General features: G+C 35.2%; 1 protein-coding gene across 1 annotated transcript in view; it reads right to left on the bottom strand.

The window, feature by feature from the left end:
• The window catches only part of DNAH5 (dynein axonemal heavy chain 5), a 113426-nt gene that overhangs the window by 61395 nt on the left and 33876 nt on the right, over positions 1-18155 (bottom strand). Inside the window, exons 23-38 of the mRNA XM_027738976.2 lie at positions 16648-16849; positions 15443-15678; positions 14021-14239; positions 13371-13433; positions 12187-12425; positions 11420-11660; positions 10744-10943; positions 9788-9941; positions 8944-9107; positions 8137-8293; positions 6890-7102; positions 5816-6040; positions 4360-4532; positions 3067-3245; positions 1425-1612; positions 634-828 (exon numbers count right to left, since the gene is read on the bottom strand). Of these exons, the coding sequence (XP_027594777.2) occupies positions 634-828; positions 1425-1612; positions 3067-3245; positions 4360-4532; positions 5816-6040; positions 6890-7102; positions 8137-8293; positions 8944-9107; positions 9788-9941; positions 10744-10943; positions 11420-11660; positions 12187-12425; positions 13371-13433; positions 14021-14239; positions 15443-15678; positions 16648-16849 (3048 nt within the window). The remainder of the gene's footprint in view (positions 1-633; positions 829-1424; positions 1613-3066; positions 3246-4359; positions 4533-5815; positions 6041-6889; positions 7103-8136; positions 8294-8943; positions 9108-9787; positions 9942-10743; positions 10944-11419; positions 11661-12186; positions 12426-13370; positions 13434-14020; positions 14240-15442; positions 15679-16647; positions 16850-18155) is intronic.

Genomic DNA, 18155 nt, shown 5'->3' with positions numbered 1-18155 from the left:
GATATGTGAAGTTTGGGAAAATTTTCTCCAAGTTAATAGGGATGAAACAATTCTTATTTACTATTTAAGATATAGACATGTATGAGAAGTGGCACATGTGGTTCAAATGCCTCCAAACATCCAACAACTAGACTTTGGCTGTATTACTATGGGTGACTTCACTCTCCAACTCTTCTACCATCTACTAAACTGTAATGTGTGACAGAAAAAAGAAATACAATCATGAGAACTATCAAGAAATACTCCACCAGTATTATTTTGAATTTTTTGTGGCCCTTGGAAACTGACTTTGAGAAACATCTAAACAAGCACAGGGAACACAAACCAAATGCCTCTCAATCCACTCTGTAGGGCCAACTAGTACATAAGCCCTTTATTTGTCTCAATCATTACCATTCATTAAAGCTAAATCTTAAAAATAAGCAGTGTTCTGAATGACAGTCCCGTTCTTGTACCAACAAACCTGTGGCAGCAGTTAATCTCCAGGACAGCAGAGGGTTGCATTACTAAACTGCGAGTGTCATTTCGCTTACTTAGTGAACATGAACTTTTCCATTTTCTTCATATGAATACTTTGTGATATCATATATAGTTTTTCCCTAAAATAACTTTTTCCCATATGAACATAATCACCTGCTTTGACAGTTGTTCTTCACACAGCTTGTACAGTGTAAAGAATTTCCTTGCCAGTACAACATTAGCAATGAAACCACAACTAGCCAATTTAACACGAATTATGATTTGACGATCAGGAACCATCATAGCCACTGAACGGAAGTTGATCTTCAAGTTTTCAGGAAGTTCTTGCCGTCCAGCATATCCTGGATTCTGGAGAGAAAAATAGGTTTTGAAGTTGATTGCACCTTGCACAAACAGAAGGATCAACAAAGCAATGTGTAATAGGGTTAGATAAAACCAGGCTTTTGGCTTTAAATCACATGTAAAAATGAATTTCCATGTAGATTTACCATCATATCTCTACAGAATTTTTGCCTCTTTTACATCTATAAGATATGAAAAATTTTCCCCCTAAACACTTCAAATCTGAGTTTGTCTTATAGGTCCTATTTTTACTGGCTACTTCTACCTATATCTCTATGGAGATTTTTCTGTATTTATAGCAAAAAACATACTTTGGGAACAAGAACTTGGCATGCAGAAGCAATCTGAAACTAAGATAATAACTTGTATTTATAGTGCTGACTGCATTTTTTTAATTGCATGTGCTTGATGTTATTGAAACAAGACCCTGTAAACTGTCATTGCAGTAATGCTCAAAATTCTTAAACAGTCCATGAGTTAGTTCTAAGAACTGACTGAGATAAGAATTAGCAAGTACATTAAACATACCAGGTTAGACTTCACTATTGTACAATCATCACAGGCATATTAGATTTAGTAAATACTAAATACTAAATACCTACCATAGTAAGAAAGATCCCAAATTCTGGGTTCATTTCCACGTTGTCTCCATCAGTAAAAATAAATCTTTTTTTGCGTTCTTTCTTACACCTCAGCACAATTGCTATTTGCTGTGCAGCTACTGATAGCACTGGTAAATCAATACGATTGAATTCATCAAAGCAACCCCAGGAGCCAGACTGAGCAAGACCTTCAAAGAGAAAAGTAACTAATCATATGGTGTCAACCCTTTTTTTGGTGCAATTCACAAGCCAAAAAATCAGGTTAATCTATCTCAGGAAAAAAAAAAAGGGTCTATTTCTGAGGGTTAGGAAAGCAACAAAGAGAAGAGTTGTAATTCTTTTTCAAGTAAGAATTCACAAAGTTCCAAAAGTAAGATTGTATAGGATACTACATCCTTTGATTTCTACTCCTTTTCTCAGTATCTTGAATGTTTTCCTGTTCCTCTTTACCCCAGAAAAAAAATTCTGCAGTGATTCTATGAAAATAAAGTGTGTTGTCAATAGCTTATTGCACATATTAAAACGCACAATACAGCTGCTTTCATCAGAAAAGAAGTTAGGGGTCAGCCTGTGCCAGAACTGCATTCTTCCTTAGCTATTTTGGGGAAAATGAAACAAACAAAAAAAATCACCAATACACACACTTGCAACTACACCGTATTCAAGAACATCCACTTGATCTCTAATTTGACATCTGCCATGACTGACAGGTGCCTAAAAAAAAGATGTCATCTGCACCTAACACACATAGCACTATTCATGCATTTCCTTCTACTGATAGGAACTTTGACATTTGAAGGAGCAGAAATACTGAAATTGGAATTCAAAACATTCTACCAGTTCAGCAATAAATTTCACAGCTTTTTCTTTTCCTCCTTGATTATTTTAAGTTACTTTATATATCTTTTCATAAACTGTCTTATGTTTTCAGACATTTCTAGTTCTTGGAGATGGTGTTGCAACCGTATTTTATATTCATAACAAGATATTAGTTATTTGCATTTATTAAAAGGCTGGAAGCATCTGCTGGTTATGTGTTGATAAAGATATTCTAGCATTTTTAACTTTCACATAGTTCATAAAATCATATAATCACAGAATACTCTGAATTACAAAGGACTCACAAGTATCAACAAGTCAGATTCCTGACTTCACACAGGGCTTCCTAAAAGTTAAACCATATATCTAAGATTGTTGTCCAAACTCTATTTGAATACTGACAAGCTTGAGACCCTGACTACTTCCTTGGTGAGTTTATTCCAGTGCTTGACCACACTCTCAGGGAATATCCTAGTATCTAATCTGAACTTCATCCAATGCAGCTTCAAGACATTCCCCCATGTCCTATTACCAGACACAGATCAGCATCTCCTTCAGCAATAAGGGCATCCCTCAGTCTCCTTTTCTCAAAGCTAAACAAACACAGTATATTCAGCTGTTAAGTCATACTCTCCAGTTCTTCCACCATCTTTTTTGCTCACATTTGAAGATATTCTAGTATTTTTATATGCTCTCACATTGTGGGCCACTAAACCACACAGAGTACTCGAGATGAGGCCACTCCAAAGCTCAGAATAGTGGAACAATCACTTCTTTGACCAGTTAGTTATACAGCAGAATCTGGGATACAGTTGACTCCTACCTTTGAAGATCCTCCCAAGTCCTCGGAAATCCATCTGATCTGAACAGTTGAAGACCACTACATATTTTCCAAGGCACCGTCCCATATCTTTGATGGTTTCAGTTTTTCCAGTTCCTGCAGGTCCCACAGGTGCTCCACCCATGTTCATGCCCAAAGCTTGAGCCAAAGTGATGTAACATCTAAAAGGCAACAATCAATCATCACTTAATGGGCTGCCATGCACAGTTTTCTGTATAGTACCAGTGGAACTTACTCAAGTAAGGTCTAATTTAAGGAGAAAAGGAAAGTGATGAAATTACACGCCTTTAATTACAAATTAAACCAGTAAGGAGGAAAATCCTTCACTCAGTCTCTGATGCAGGGAATATTAAGGTTCACCTTGTTATACATAAAGTGAAAGAATAGATAAACATCTATAATCGGCAAACTGAAATATCTCAAGAAGGGAAGAAAGCAGATACAGAGAAGCTGCCTAATCTTAGTTTGGTTAGCTTGGTTCATTAATCACTTTATCTGAAGTAGTTATGAACTACATTATACTATAGAATACAATAATGAAAGACAGCTAACCTTTCCTTTGTCATCCACCTTTAAAATTGGACCAAACAGTGCATCCCATTTTCATAAATGAAACATGCCTACGTACTGCAGTAAACACCTGCTAATAATTATATCTCAAGACAACCTCTAGAATTTTCTGTACAGAATAGTAAAAAAAACCCAAGCAAAACAGGACAAAACAAAACAAAAACCCCACCCAATGCCCTTATTTTGCCAATGTTAACATATAAAGCATTCTTAGTGTTATTCAAGTCAGGGAGGTTGACGTCCCTGATAATATGGCCGCAATTCTTTCAATATCCTTTCAGATCAAAGATCTCTAACCTATTACAGCTGAATAAAAATGTTTTTCCTGTCTGTTTTTCATGTTTTCCTTAGCTTGCCTGTAAACACCTACTTTTGTGCTGTATCTTTCTCTGCATATTGTATCTGTTGGATATACCTGATCCTCCAGTATACTATCCTCACGTACATAGGAACCAAGGTCACATACTTCATGTATGTGGGAATCATGTAATTATGTGTCAGAAATTAAGCTGGACATTATTCATATTGTAAGGTACAGAAACAAAAATACTGAAGTATTCCATGTAAAATTATTGACTTTGGCAAGATCGTGAAGGACAAACTCTGCAGAGATCAATTTTGCATTCAATAGGAATTACTAAATTGCTCTTGTAAAAGCCTAGGTTTGTCAGTAAAGGAAAAAGGAATAAAATTAGTCTTTTTCACCTGTCTGTAAGAGGCGTTATGACAAGCCTGTCAGTACAGCCCAAGAATTCATTCTGGTACGTGAAATTCACATCAGTGATCTTAATCAGCATTTTATCAGAGTCTTCTTTAAAATAAAATCTACATTGTTTCAGCCACTCAAAGTCCGTAGGGCTCTTGACACGCATGCAACACTAAGAAAAGAGGGAAAACAAGCCTGCAGCATTTATGGCTAACATTTATTTTTACATTTATATTACATCATTTAAGTAGCATTGCAAAGGCGGCACTGCAATCCCAATGACACACATAGTCAGACATAGAGAACATCTAGTAACACAAGAATAGTGGAGACCCTATCTTTTTACCACAAAAATTGCTAATGTATCATTGCTGAAGCCCATACGAAGGCAAAGGAACTTTAGGCTTTAGACGAATGTGTCAAAATTCTGAATACAAATACATAAGCCTCAAACAAGAGTCATTACAATCAGTTTAACATGAAAATTGTCATTCCCTTTAGTCACCTCTACCACTTTAGTTTTACATGAGTAGAAGGCACGTAATGTGATACTTGATTTTAAAAACTGCCATAAGAATTGTATAAAACCACGTGCAAATTGGAAAAAAGGCAGTGTCATGGTGCATATATTACTTAAGAAATTCAGAGCTGGGAATAACTCACAGTTGATAAACTGAACATTAAAATAGGATTAAAAAAATGTTCTGCATGTGTTTCCTAAAAATTATACTGCACATAAAATTATTATAACTAGAAACAAATGATTCTACAATGCAAAGATTGGCGCCTGCCTATAAGCAATGGGTCAAAACTCAGTAATGCTTTTCTCAGCCTAATTTTAGAATCAGGTCTAGGGGTTTGTATAGGTAAAAGGGCATGCCAGCTTTGAGTTTGATTAAGCTAAATGTTTTCATTTTCCTAATTTTAGCATCCTGTGTCTGCATGAGAAGGTGTGAAGTGAATAAATAAATCCCTAAGTACTAATTAGATATGCTACTGAAACTAGAAGAGAGGAGATAGCAGCTTCAACCAACTTCAAACTTTTCCCTGCACTATAATTTTATATTCATTTTATTTACTCATGGAAACTCGCAATGCAGTCCAGAGAAAGGGCAATTACTTGTAACTAAATGTGTGAGGAAACAGAAGTCCCTAACTGATCATGCAACAGAGGTGTCTAACTTAAATGGACCAAGGTGAAACATTATAAAATTCTGCTACTGTGTGAGGGAGGGGAAAACCCACTGAATTATTTAAAAGGAAACTAAGACATGGTTTGAAGTAATATCAGCATTTTTGTAATATTCCAGGTCACATAATCATTACAGTCTTGAAATTAAATCTTTATCTTATGAGGCAGGAGTTCATAGGTATACTAATATTTTCTTGTTATCATTTCACATTGTTTTATGTGGAAAACCCCTCATAACTCATTGCAAAGTTTTTAATACTTACAAGACCATCAAAAATGTCCCTCTGATGCACATGAATAGTGATTAATGTCTCATATTTAATTCGTTCAACTGAACTAAGGTCTTTTGTTGTCATGTCTATCAGCATGTTTAGAAGATCCAGGAAAAATTGGTTTGTCTTTTGCATAACTTTTTTATCATGCTTGGCATTAGTCAAAGCTTCTTCTGAGTCTCTTGTCCAAATCATTTGGATCCCCAACAACCCAACCTTAGAAAACATAAAAGTATATGCTTCATAATCTTTTCTCTTTCACCTAAAATGTACATTCACAGACACAGATAAATTAAAGAAATGGTTCTCCTACTATTTGTATAAAATTATTTTTCATGTATCCATACAGAGGTCATTCAACCTATCCGTTTGTTTTGTGCATCCCAACTCCCTTCATAAACACATAGTTAAGTCCACACTTCAGTCTTGTAAATACTGACTCTATGGTGCATTGCTGATACAACTGTTCAATATAATTTACACCATATATATAAATACTTATATATATATATATAATGCAAATATTTATATAATTAATTATAATTATGTATAATTAATATATCATATATAATAATTAACCAGTGAATAATTAATGCTTCAAATTTAAATTTTTTTTCAGTAATTCATAAACTCTTTATTCCATCTCCAACAACATTCCTGATCATAAGTGAAGAAGCTTCTCCTAAGAAAATTATTTTCCCTCAACATTACTCTCATTTTCAAATTTTAGCAATATATAGTGTTAGCCTGAATACATGAACAATCATAAAAGGTTACTACTTTTCCTTCAATAGTCAAGTATTAAGCTTATAAAGAAATAGTGTTAACTTTATTACATTAATTTATTGCCTTCAGTATTACCTTTAAACAAGAGCTCCAGGGTAAATTTTCTTCTTTTGGTTTCACATATGAAAGTGAAGTGTAACTTAAAAACTGAGGTGATTAAGATAAATTTAAACGTCAGTTTTGTATTTATAACACTGGCCACGATTTTGATTGCAAAGACAAGAAAAAATGAGATACATATCTGTGAATAATTCTTCATTAACTTAACAATGATATTACCTGGGCCGGGTAAGTAGAAAGAAATTCAGTAATCTGGAAACTTGTTTCCTGAATGTCCATAGCTGCCTGGCGAATAACATGATGCAGTGAAAGCTGGGATTCCTTCAACAGAGAACTGAGCCAAACTTCCACATTTCCTTCAGCCATTACAGGTCTAGTCAGCTCTACAGTCTCACCCTCTTGTGAACTAATCGACAATATACGATTATATATCTAATAAAAGCAAAGTAAAAGCATTTTGTGTTTATAGATGAATTGTTAATCTTTACAATAAATGCTGCATTTTTCTGCAATCACTTCATTAAACTTATTTAGGTACCTATTAAATTATGCCAATTTCATGTTCAGCAATATGTAAAAACAATTAAATCATTAGTTTTGTTATGCAGAAAGGTTTTAAATAAAACACTGTCAACTGAACAAGGAGACAACCCCCAATATGTTGACAAGTTCTGCATTTCACTTAAGTTTCAATGGCAATTCTGCGCAATTTGCTCTAAGATGACCCTGCTTGAGCAGGGGAGTTGGACCAGATGACCCACTGTGGTCCCTTCCAACCTTACCCATTCTGTGATTCTGTGACAAAGTCACAATATAAGAAACCTTCCCCCATTACTGGTGGGTTAATATCCTAACAAAATTTACAGTCTTAGAACAAAAAATAATGGAAACACAAAAGTTAAGGAACATGGGCAATTAAAGGGATTTCAAAAGCAGGGGACGTAGTTTCTAAGAAAATGTATACATAGAAAGGGAAAAAAATGTTGCTATCTGTTCTTGTAAAGGGTACAAGAAAAGTGTTCTTCAAACACTGTGTCTGAAGACATATTAAGGACAACTCAGAAACAGGTGAGACTCTAGACACACTTCTAACAATGAGAATTGAATGGAAGATTACAAATACAGGCAAAGTAAAGATACAAATATGCTCATAAAGAATCAGCAGCTTATCTGAGAGGATGCCAGCCTACATCAAGCCACAGAAAACGGTTCAGTACATGGGTGTTTTTTTCTGAAACCGAAGCACTGGTGCAAATTTTTGGTTTGCTATTCTGTTTAAAATTTCACAATTACATAAACAAGGATATGAAACTAAATCTTAAATGAAGAAAGTCTACTTATCAAACAGTTGACGAACATGGTATAACAGTTGAATGCCTTATGCACCCAAGTAGCTTTCTTGTTTAACAAGTATCACACACTGTTAGTGTGAAGGAACGTAATGCTGAGGTATGGGCAGTACATACCTTTTCATGGAACCTGACAGTTTTGATGTTGTCAAAGATGTTCAGCAGATGTGCCTGTATATTATGAGAGTCTGATGCCTGGCCAAGAATTTCTAAGAGAGCAGGATCTGACACAAAGAAGAATCGTGGAAATAGAAGGCGCTTTTTCTCCAGGTACCTACATTTTTTAAAAAATATGGTGGAGGAGCCAGGAGTAGACTGTAAGTGGATTAGGTTAATTTATACATCCATTTCTCTTTGAAAGTGGTATTTTTCACAAATTATCATTCCAATTTTTAGCTGTGGCAATGACAATTTTTATCCAACACACCTTCATGTTAAGTATCTACTTTAAAGCTACTCTCTTAGCACCAGAAATCATTTCACAGAAACCTTGTATTATTTGCTATAATCTAAACACCAGCAAAAAGAAATGAAATAAAAATAAAATGTTTTTACAAGAAGTCTGTTACTCGCCATTTAGAACCCTCATGTTAAATTTCTTCCAGATTTGTGAAAGGTCTGAACAGAACGTACACATCTAGAGCGCCTTCTGGATTGAAACTAGGCTGGAAAAAGCTTTGGTTTCATTAGAGAGAGACAGTGAGTGGCAGCTTAGTCACAAATCAAAGACTTATCAGTGAGCTGCTAGCAATTTCTCTGGAGGTGTTGTATTCTGCTAACTTGTTTGCTCAGTTCAACTGAATTCATAGTAGAATAAGAATATGATCTTTGCACAGTTCATGGCACAGTACTTGAGCAATTGCTCTTTCCCTAGCTACACAATACACAACCATCTGGCCAAGACTGGTCTTGTAATAATCTTACCCTGTGAGTGATTTCTGACAGATTTCAAGCTGTTCCAGTAAATGTGGTAATAACTGTCCCATGATTTCATCTCCAACACAGCACTGAACAACATTGGGTGTTTCATGAGCTCGGGTCATGATCCTTACCCAGGATTTATCAATGTTAGAGAAACGCTTTGCTTCCTGTTGAAACATGACAATGAATGTAGAATGGAAGAGATGGATGAAGGAAAAGAGGGAAAAGACACTTGCTTACAGAATTGGCACCCAGTAATCTCACCAGTAATCTTCTCACTAATAATCATGTGTCTTCCTGAAATTTTTCACCTTAGAAAACCACAATTCTTTCTGCTTACACAATACAGCTTAGTTCATACTTGGCTGTTGAGCCAGCTACCTACTTTCTCTTACAATCATTCTTAGAGCAGAAGACCGAAAACTCATTAGGCTTGAATTGAATACTTCAAATATGAAGGTTTTTTTCTAAAAACTAAAGTTAATTTTTAACTTGAAATGCTACATAGGAAAGTTTAAGATAAGGATTCCTAGGTACTACTAGGCTACCGGTAGGTACAGTAAGCTAGCCTATGTAGGCTAGGCTACTACTAGACACAACATCTGAATACATATTGGTTAACAGCTTTACAATCTAGAAGTAAAAAGATCAAGTAGCTCACACAATTTTATTAATCTTTCTAACACAGTACCTTCCATTGGCATTGCTTACCTAATTTCTTAGCAAGGATATTTTTGTTAAGTAGCAAAAAAATGAAGTTTATGTTATTGCATCAATTATGACATCACAGTTAAATTTTATTCTTAAAATGTAGATAAACAAACTGAAAAAAAGGCATGTCACAAACCTTTGGAAGCTGCTTTGCTATGTCACCACCAACAAAAACAGCTTCTAAATAAATCCACAAGTTCTGCACAGTCAGCCAGTTCTCAATGATATCTGTTGTGTTGGAAAGATAGTGCACCCATTTCTGAATCTGTGTCTTAAAGGGTGTGTTGTATCTACAAAAAAAAAAAAAAAATAATGACTTGCTTAATTTCAAGAAGAAAACAAGATTTGTGAAAACCACCATATTACTTGCAAGGATAAGGAATAATTTTGTTGGTTATATATTTTTCAAGTGAAAGTATATACTCAATTCAGCTACTTATCTGCTCTAAATCAAACCAGCTCCAACTTGCTGCTTTGTACACATGGTGCATAGCACAGCTCTGATCCAACAGAAGCTGAATAGCAGCAAGATTACAATTTCACTCTAAGGTAAAGTGGTTTCAAAAAGGGACTATGCAACATCTTTAAAGCTGTAAGTCCCAGAGTTTCTGAACTCTCCTGAATCCTTGCTTTTGAACATCCGCCTGATGATCAGGTTCTGCGTTCCTTATTTTACTTGTGTGCTCTGGCATGTGAAACCAGACAAACTGAAGCTCACTTTAACTGGGATTTTCAGTACCTTTGGCATGAGTCAATGACCTATCACGGGGGCAGAGTAGCAGTGCCTGTAATGCCCATGGTACGCATGCCACAACCAGGTAGTGTTCTCCCTTATATCCCCACTTTCTTGCATCAATGAAAACTGTCCATTTGTTTACTCAGGAAGCCTGAACTGCACCCATATGCTTTGAAAAGAACTTATTGGAGGGATACACACAATAAAAACTAGCCCATGAACAGTTCAGGGACAAGTAAGTTCTCAGGTTTTATTTAAGTATTTATTTTCTTTCTCCTCTGTGATAGATTTGCTCAATAAAACAAATATTTTGCTAATATCTTAATCTCTTCCCTCATTCCTCCCTTTCCTGTTACCTGTTATTCATGAGAGAACCAAGAATCATCAAGCTGTCCTCCATGGTAGTAATTGTTTCTGATGTGCTGTCACCTCTTAAAAGAAGTTCCCCACGGGTTTTAAAGTTTGCGAAGATAAATGTTTTGTTATCCCATTCAGCTATCACTTGTTTCAACTTCTGCTCAATGTCTCTCTCCTTCACAGCACTTATGCAGATATCCTTTTAAATAGATAGGATGTCAAAACAAGCTATGAATGCTTCAAGTCTCTGGTATACACATCTAACATTTGTTTCCATTAACCCTAGGTAAGGCTGATTAGCAATTATTTACAAAGTGGAAAGATCTACAGATAAACAAACACCATAGTTAATAATCTGTATCCCATATCACGATATAGTCAACTTCAGGGGGAATAAAAGAATAACATAGTGATTACTTTTCATATCTTTAATGTTGCTAAGTAAGGTACCCTTGCAATTTAACTCCCAGTTAATGATTTGAAGTTGCATGATTTGAAAAAAAGAAGTTGACACCACAATATATTTGTGTTATTTTAGACAAAAAGTTAAATTGATAGTCCATTTCTCTCTTCTTTCTTTAGAAATATTTTGTTTTCCTTCTTGCTACTATTACTCCTATACTATTCGAGCAAATTGTTTTATTTCATGCATCCATTTTTCTTCCTTCACAATACCTCTATTTCCTCTTTATATCTTAATAGTGGAGCTTCCATTATATCCCTCAGTTTGAATGTTTCACTTTCCACATCAAATCTGTGTTCAGTGAGATCTGTAATCTGCTTCCAGTGCCGAGGCATCATCGCTTTATTTGACATACGCTCAAGCAATGGGCAACATTCACTGAAGTCCTCAATGGTCTTCTTTAGATCAGAAAAGGCCTGCCATTCCTTCACGGCACGAGGAAGCTTACGGCACCTATGTAGAGGTAATGCAAGCTTTTTCAAAAAGTTTCAAATATTCTTTCTTTAAAACCAAGAGTATATGGTGTTAACAGCAGAATACGTACCTTCCAAATTCAGGTTACTTGTAGTTAGAAACTTCCATATGTGATTCTGCATGTGAGAAAATCTCTTTCCAGTCTATTTCAATGACTAATAGTTGGGCAGGCACCTACAGACTCCTCTTAAAGAGTGTAGCTGCCTAATTCTAATATACTCTGTTCAAGAAATCTTCAAAGTCATCTGATTCAATCTTTTTAGCAGGCTCATGACACGCACTGCTCGGTGCTCTAGAAAAACTCACCCTTAGTACATACAGTTTAATTCCTTTAATTATTTGATTTCTGGTTTGATGAAAAGTTCAGCTTTTATGCATGCAATAAATTCCATTTACTCTGAGTAAATACATACTCAGATATGATTATTGGTGCTAACCAATTATAATCATATTTAAGAAATAACAAAGAACTTTAGGCAACTTTACCACTGCAGAAGTTTCTCACCTCTTCTGAAACTCCAGAAGTTCACTGTTAATTATTTCAGTGTTTAATTCTGACCAAAGAATATCATAGTAGCCACTAATTGTGTCAATGACACTGTTATATAGTTTATACAGTTTCTGTAACATATTCAGTTGCTTCTGTATTTCAAGCAGTTGAGGATATTGAGTAACTGGCAAACCAAAAAGATCTTCCCCACCTGTACAAGTAATATATTTCCGAAAAAGATTATCAAAACGATTCTAAGAAAGAAAAAGAAAAAAAAGATTAAATTAAATAAAATTAAATAACTAAGGATTCAAGATCTGGCATTATGCAGGAACTGCATTAGAGACTAAAATCTAGGAAATAATAGAAAGATATACAGAGATAATAACAGCTTATACTGTCAACAGTTTTGTCAATGATTTTCATAAGAAAAGTAACTTTTAGCTAGCTTGGAGGCACATCTTTAGAAGTTGACAGGAAAGTCACTTACTTCATGTGACACAGTGACAGAACAATAAATGCTAAGATTGAACTTGAAAGAGGTGGAGCATGACATGCAAAGCAAAGAAGGATGGATACAGCAAATTCTACCTCTGCATGTATGCTGTGCAAATCTTTTATTGAAGAGCTGAATTAAGAATTATTGCCATTAAAGCAGCAAAGAGAAACATTTGAATTTATATTTCAATTGCAATATAGTTCAGGGAACATAGTAGGAAGTCAAATGAATAGCACTATGGGAAAAGGAAAAGCGGTGGAAATCATCATTACAGGAATAGATATTAATCATAGTTCGAAGAAACACTTCAACAGGGAAAATTGTCAGTTTAAATGGAAACATTTAATTCTATTGGAAAGAAAAAAAAAAAAACCTCCTCCCCCCCAAAAAAACCAAAACACAATAATGAACACAAGAATAGCCTATAGTCAAATACACTAAACTTGAGAGTAGGCTTTCATCACGATATTTGAATCTAGTAATCATTATCTATGCAGCCTTTCTCTCAACTCCTATAAAAACAGCATTCTTTGCAAAAGCATAGAAAAATTCCAACTTAGCTTTCATTAAGTTAAAACAGACTTTGCCAAATCAGTAACCCTATGTATCAATGACAATTAGTTCAACTACTGTGATTCATTCTCAGACCTTCTAGATGTTAGTTTACTTGTAATAAGTTATGTCTTAGAATTAACAATACCTGAAACATAGTAAGCCTGTCACTGGCTTCCCGAGGCTTTAAACCAACGACCAATGGCCCATTCTAAGAAAAAAAAAATTCCCACCTTGCATCAGATAACAACTGAACCAAGAGATCACAGTTTCCTACTAGAACAAGCACTTGCTCTAAAAACAATTAAAAAACAAACAAACAAAAAAAAAAAACAAAGAACACAATTGCCTTTCTAATGTAGAAATTGTCGTTACAGTGTAAAAGTTGGGCAATCATAGCTCCTTTTTCTAGCATTACTTAAAAGAAGATACAAGACTAGTTCAGCTTCATTCATTTATATTTTGTACTTATATCTAGCATCACAAAACACTTCTCACATTCTAACATAATTTCTCATTAGTTCCGGTTTTCACATTTGCTCATGCTAACTGGCTATTTATCATAAACCTAAAATATATCCATTCTTCATCTCTAAGAAGTGATTATCAGCATTACATACTTCAGTCACATACAAAACAATAACCAAAGCCTGCCCTGCACTGAAACTCAAATACCATATTAGCAAGAATAAACATATTCAACAGTAGAGGCCCATCCCATCAGTCAAATCCAAAATCTTTTCATGCTCCCACTGTTCCTCAAAAACTCCTCTAATACAATAAAATACAAATACTTGCCTGATCATAATCTGAATAGAACTGTGCACAGTCTTCAGTAAAAGTCTTCACAGCACTAATAAGCTCTCCTCTGAAGTTTGGCTGCAAAGCAACGAGCTCATTCTGCACTTTGTTTGCACGGATTAGCAGCTTTTCCCAAGTGTAGTGCAAAGTGTCCACCTTTTCTGTCTCTTCCCTGGCAACAAGTAGATCATATTTGTTCAACATAGCATAGGATTCCTGTCAGAAGGTTGGATCAAGATACATAAAATGATAAGTTAACTTGATATAAATATACGTACGCTAACATTTTAAATTTTTAAGAACAAAGAATGATCTGTTAGAAAATCTGTTCTTTTTTGCATATCCATTATCACACTCAGGTAAACCAATACCAAACTGGAAGAAACATCAGAATTTTATTATCTCACAACATTGGTTTCCAGCAACATATGAACACTCCACATACTAAAACCCTTAGTCAAGTTTCACAAAAATACAATTGAAATTCACTTACTGCAAATTAGCACAGGGTAGGGTAGCAATGAACCTGTGGCATAACAGTTTCATTTGAAAAATTTTGTATGAAGGGGAATTATTTCCATTTATGTTTTCCAGTTTGATCAAACTGGAGTTAAATTGCAACAATAGAAATATAACTATCTGTCCACCATGTCACTATATGGAAAATACATCAATCTCCCTTTCAAAAACGTGTAGTATGGCTTCTTGTGCCTAGGCACTTGAGGCTCCTGATTGCAGAACTGGAAGCTTACAATAAAATTATGGGCAATCAGGAATCATGAACACGTTGTAGGAAAAAAGAATTCTACTGAACAACTAATCAGTGGTGCATCTTGCCACACTACAGTCTTCTTAAATACATACTCTGGTCAGGAGTGCAGAGAAACAGTTACCATCTGGTTTTAATTCTGCCATTTGTCAGATGTTCGATAAATGTATTCTATCATTTTAACTTCTTTAAGGAAGTCAGTTGCTGATGTTTATTTCAACCTATGATACAGCTGACTCAAGCAATCACTCTTGCACCTTCTCGTATAGTTTTCCTAGCATTCAGATTTTCCTTCTCTGTACGCTAAGCTAAAAAAAAATAAATTATGAAACTCATTCCTTTTCATACACAGACTTCTTCTAAAAAGCATGAAAAGCTTTCTTGCGTTAAATATCTGTATTCTCATCTTCCTCTTACCTACATCATTCAGTTTCTGCACTGCTCCCTGAACCACCGCTCACCTCAGCAAATTTACATTTGTTCAAATCAAAAATTTACACAAAAAGATTTACAGGAACACAATAGGTCTTCACCCAACATTCAACACATATTAAACCATACATTTTCAAAGTGATCTGTTAAGCTTTCACCCAGAAAATAAACTGCTCTGTTGAAACAGTACCCATACATGCAACATTCCCACTAGCTACCTCAATGGGCCCAACTCGAGCGTCTATGGAGATCTGTAGTTCTCTGATCTCTTTTAAAGCTGACATGGCTATTCTGATATCATCCAGGTCCGTGATGCTGCGATTTAACTTCTTGCCAGTCTCCTCTATAAAAGTCAAAATTGCTTCCATCTCGGTTCGGTACTTCTTATTACAATGATACCCCAACAAATTCATCCAGGCTTTGGTTTCTGTTCTCAGTGCTAGCTTCAGATCAGCTAAAAACATTGAACAATTAATAGATATTAGATATTGTAGATATTTTTTAAGATGCACTTTTAATCTTTTTTGCAACGTGTGTTCTCTTTGGTGCCAGTTCCATTTTTTCAGTCTAACCATTCACGTACAGAGAAGATGAAATCACATGGACACTTCTGAGTGGTTGATAAAATTGCTTGCAATTCAGGATTACTTTCCTCCTAATCCTCTCAGAATTTGTCATCTTTTCTACTGGAAAGATCAGTTAAAAACATTAAATGATGAAGAGATACTAGATATTGTAGATGTTTTTTAGGATGTACCCACTGGAAAGATGAGGCTGGTCTCCATACTTGTCATCTTGTTCATATGTCATTACACAAATTTCTGTTCTATACATCACTAACAAATTGATTAATATTCTCATCTAAGTCTAAAATCTTTTAAAAAATTAATCTTAAAAAAATAATGTGTGGGAAAAAGTAAGAGTTTGATTATGGAAGTTGAAGAAAGAAACAAGTTTGATCTGACATTTAATGAAACCAAATGGTCCATCAATCACTTCGCTTTTTTAAGTTTTATCTGTAGCATCAGTGGAAGCAAGTAACTGCTAAATAGAAGGGGTTTCAGATGTCTTATTGCATGCAGCCAGGCAAGGAGAAAAACAAGATAAACTTACCATCTTACTCCCACCAAATATGTACCCCTGGGAATCAGTGACAGAAGGACAGGCAAACATCTACCATCCACCCCATAAAGTGAGCAGAAGTATCCAGCTGGGGGAAGAAACTCCAGCTGAGCCTCACAGATATCCCTGAGTTAGTGTTTTGTTTGCATGCATTTATAGCCAAAACAGCAAACAGCCCTTCTCTCTCTTTCTCCCTCCCATTTTAACCTAGTTCATCCATCCAAAACTAAGCCGCATCTCTCCTTCCTGCTGAAGTCAGAAAGTATATGTCTCCAGACAGAATTGAAAAGTTCAACTCTACCTGTGTACATTGCAATAGCTCCCACACATATGTATTCTGGCTCTGAATTGATTTTTAGCTCCAAGTCTTGGAAATGCAGAATTTCAGATTCAAATTCAGAGAGTAATGGGTTTCCCATCATTAATTTATCAATGGTTTCATCCTTGTTCCTCTGCCATATATGGTGGTAACAACTAAAACTCTCCAAAGCTGTAAGAACCTCCTGAAAGACATCAGAAGTTAAAAGAAAGATTTGCAGCATCACATGTATAGGATATATATAATTTCTTAGCAGCTGCTCATTAGAATACATTAAGAACTCCATAGTGGAGCAGGTTGAATCACCTCACTAAACAGAAGGCTGCTGGTAAAGTTATGCTAAACTAAGTTCCATTAGGGATCCCAAGTCATGCCGGGAACTGTATGCTGATCACATTCAACTTGTCAGATCAGTTTAAGCATTTTTCCAATTAAATGATTCTTCAGTCAATAAAATCTTAGAAATCAATGTGAAGTAAAACACTCCTTTAAGACTAGGATACAGTACACTTGTCCTTCCCTACCACTTATTGGACTAGCAACTGTAACCTGAGCTCCAGGGCCCAACATAACAAGAACAATTCATTCTCAGATAATGAAGTTATGAGACAAATTTTTTTAACATTAATTTCTACACTCCATTCATGTCTCTTTGACTTGAATATCATTTAAGGATGTGCAAGAGAATTATTTTTCTAGTTTTCAGAAGTTCAGAAAAATGTCAGAAAAAGGTAAATCATCATCACTGCAGCTAATTAAACAAGTAAATGAGAGATGACTGCTACAAGAGACAATTCACATTATGACTTATCATAAATAGAGTGCTTTCAGGTATTTAAACCTGGTTAACTGATAAAAGTTTCGAATTACAAAATATTGAGTATCAAAATACCAAGATAACTATCCACCATTATCAACATCACCTTAGTCTTCAGCACAAGCCTCTATGTCATTGTGGTAGTTATGCTTAGTACCACTGAAGTCACAATGGCTTGAGTCAAAAATTTTCACCTGGCAAGACTCTTGAAAGGTTGCACCAGCCCCACAAGAAGCTGATGTAGAGTTCCCTAAAGAAATATCAGTTCAATACCTACAGTTTACTAAGGATTGCACAGAATAGGAACAGGTCATATAAATGATGAATATCCATTAACCTAAATCCTAACTGCCACTAGCAAACCCTATGCTGCACTTTACAAATGCCAAGCTGAAAGCCAGTTTTCTTCCAAAAACCTCCACAAGCTCTTCATAATGGGTCAGAAATCTTGCTGGCTTCATTAGAATTTCTATGTGAACAAAACTGTATTTAACACACTTGTATTATTATCAGTTGTATATTAAATGCACACAACACAACTATGCCTAGATTTTTTTTATGATGTTTCAATTTATATAACATTCAAAACCTCCTAAATCTTGGAACAGAGTAAACTTAATGCATGTTACACCTTTAAAGTGTATTTGCAAATTTTCAGCCACATTTTCCATCC

The sequence above is a fragment of the Pipra filicauda genome, unplaced genomic scaffold, assembly GCF_003945595.2.
Source record: "Pipra filicauda isolate LSUMZ 115617 unplaced genomic scaffold, ASM394559v2 scaffold39_size4671491_pilon, whole genome shotgun sequence".
Taxonomy (NCBI): Eukaryota; Metazoa; Chordata; class Aves; order Passeriformes; family Pipridae; genus Pipra; species Pipra filicauda.
This window is presented reverse-complemented; position numbering and strand designations above follow the sequence as displayed.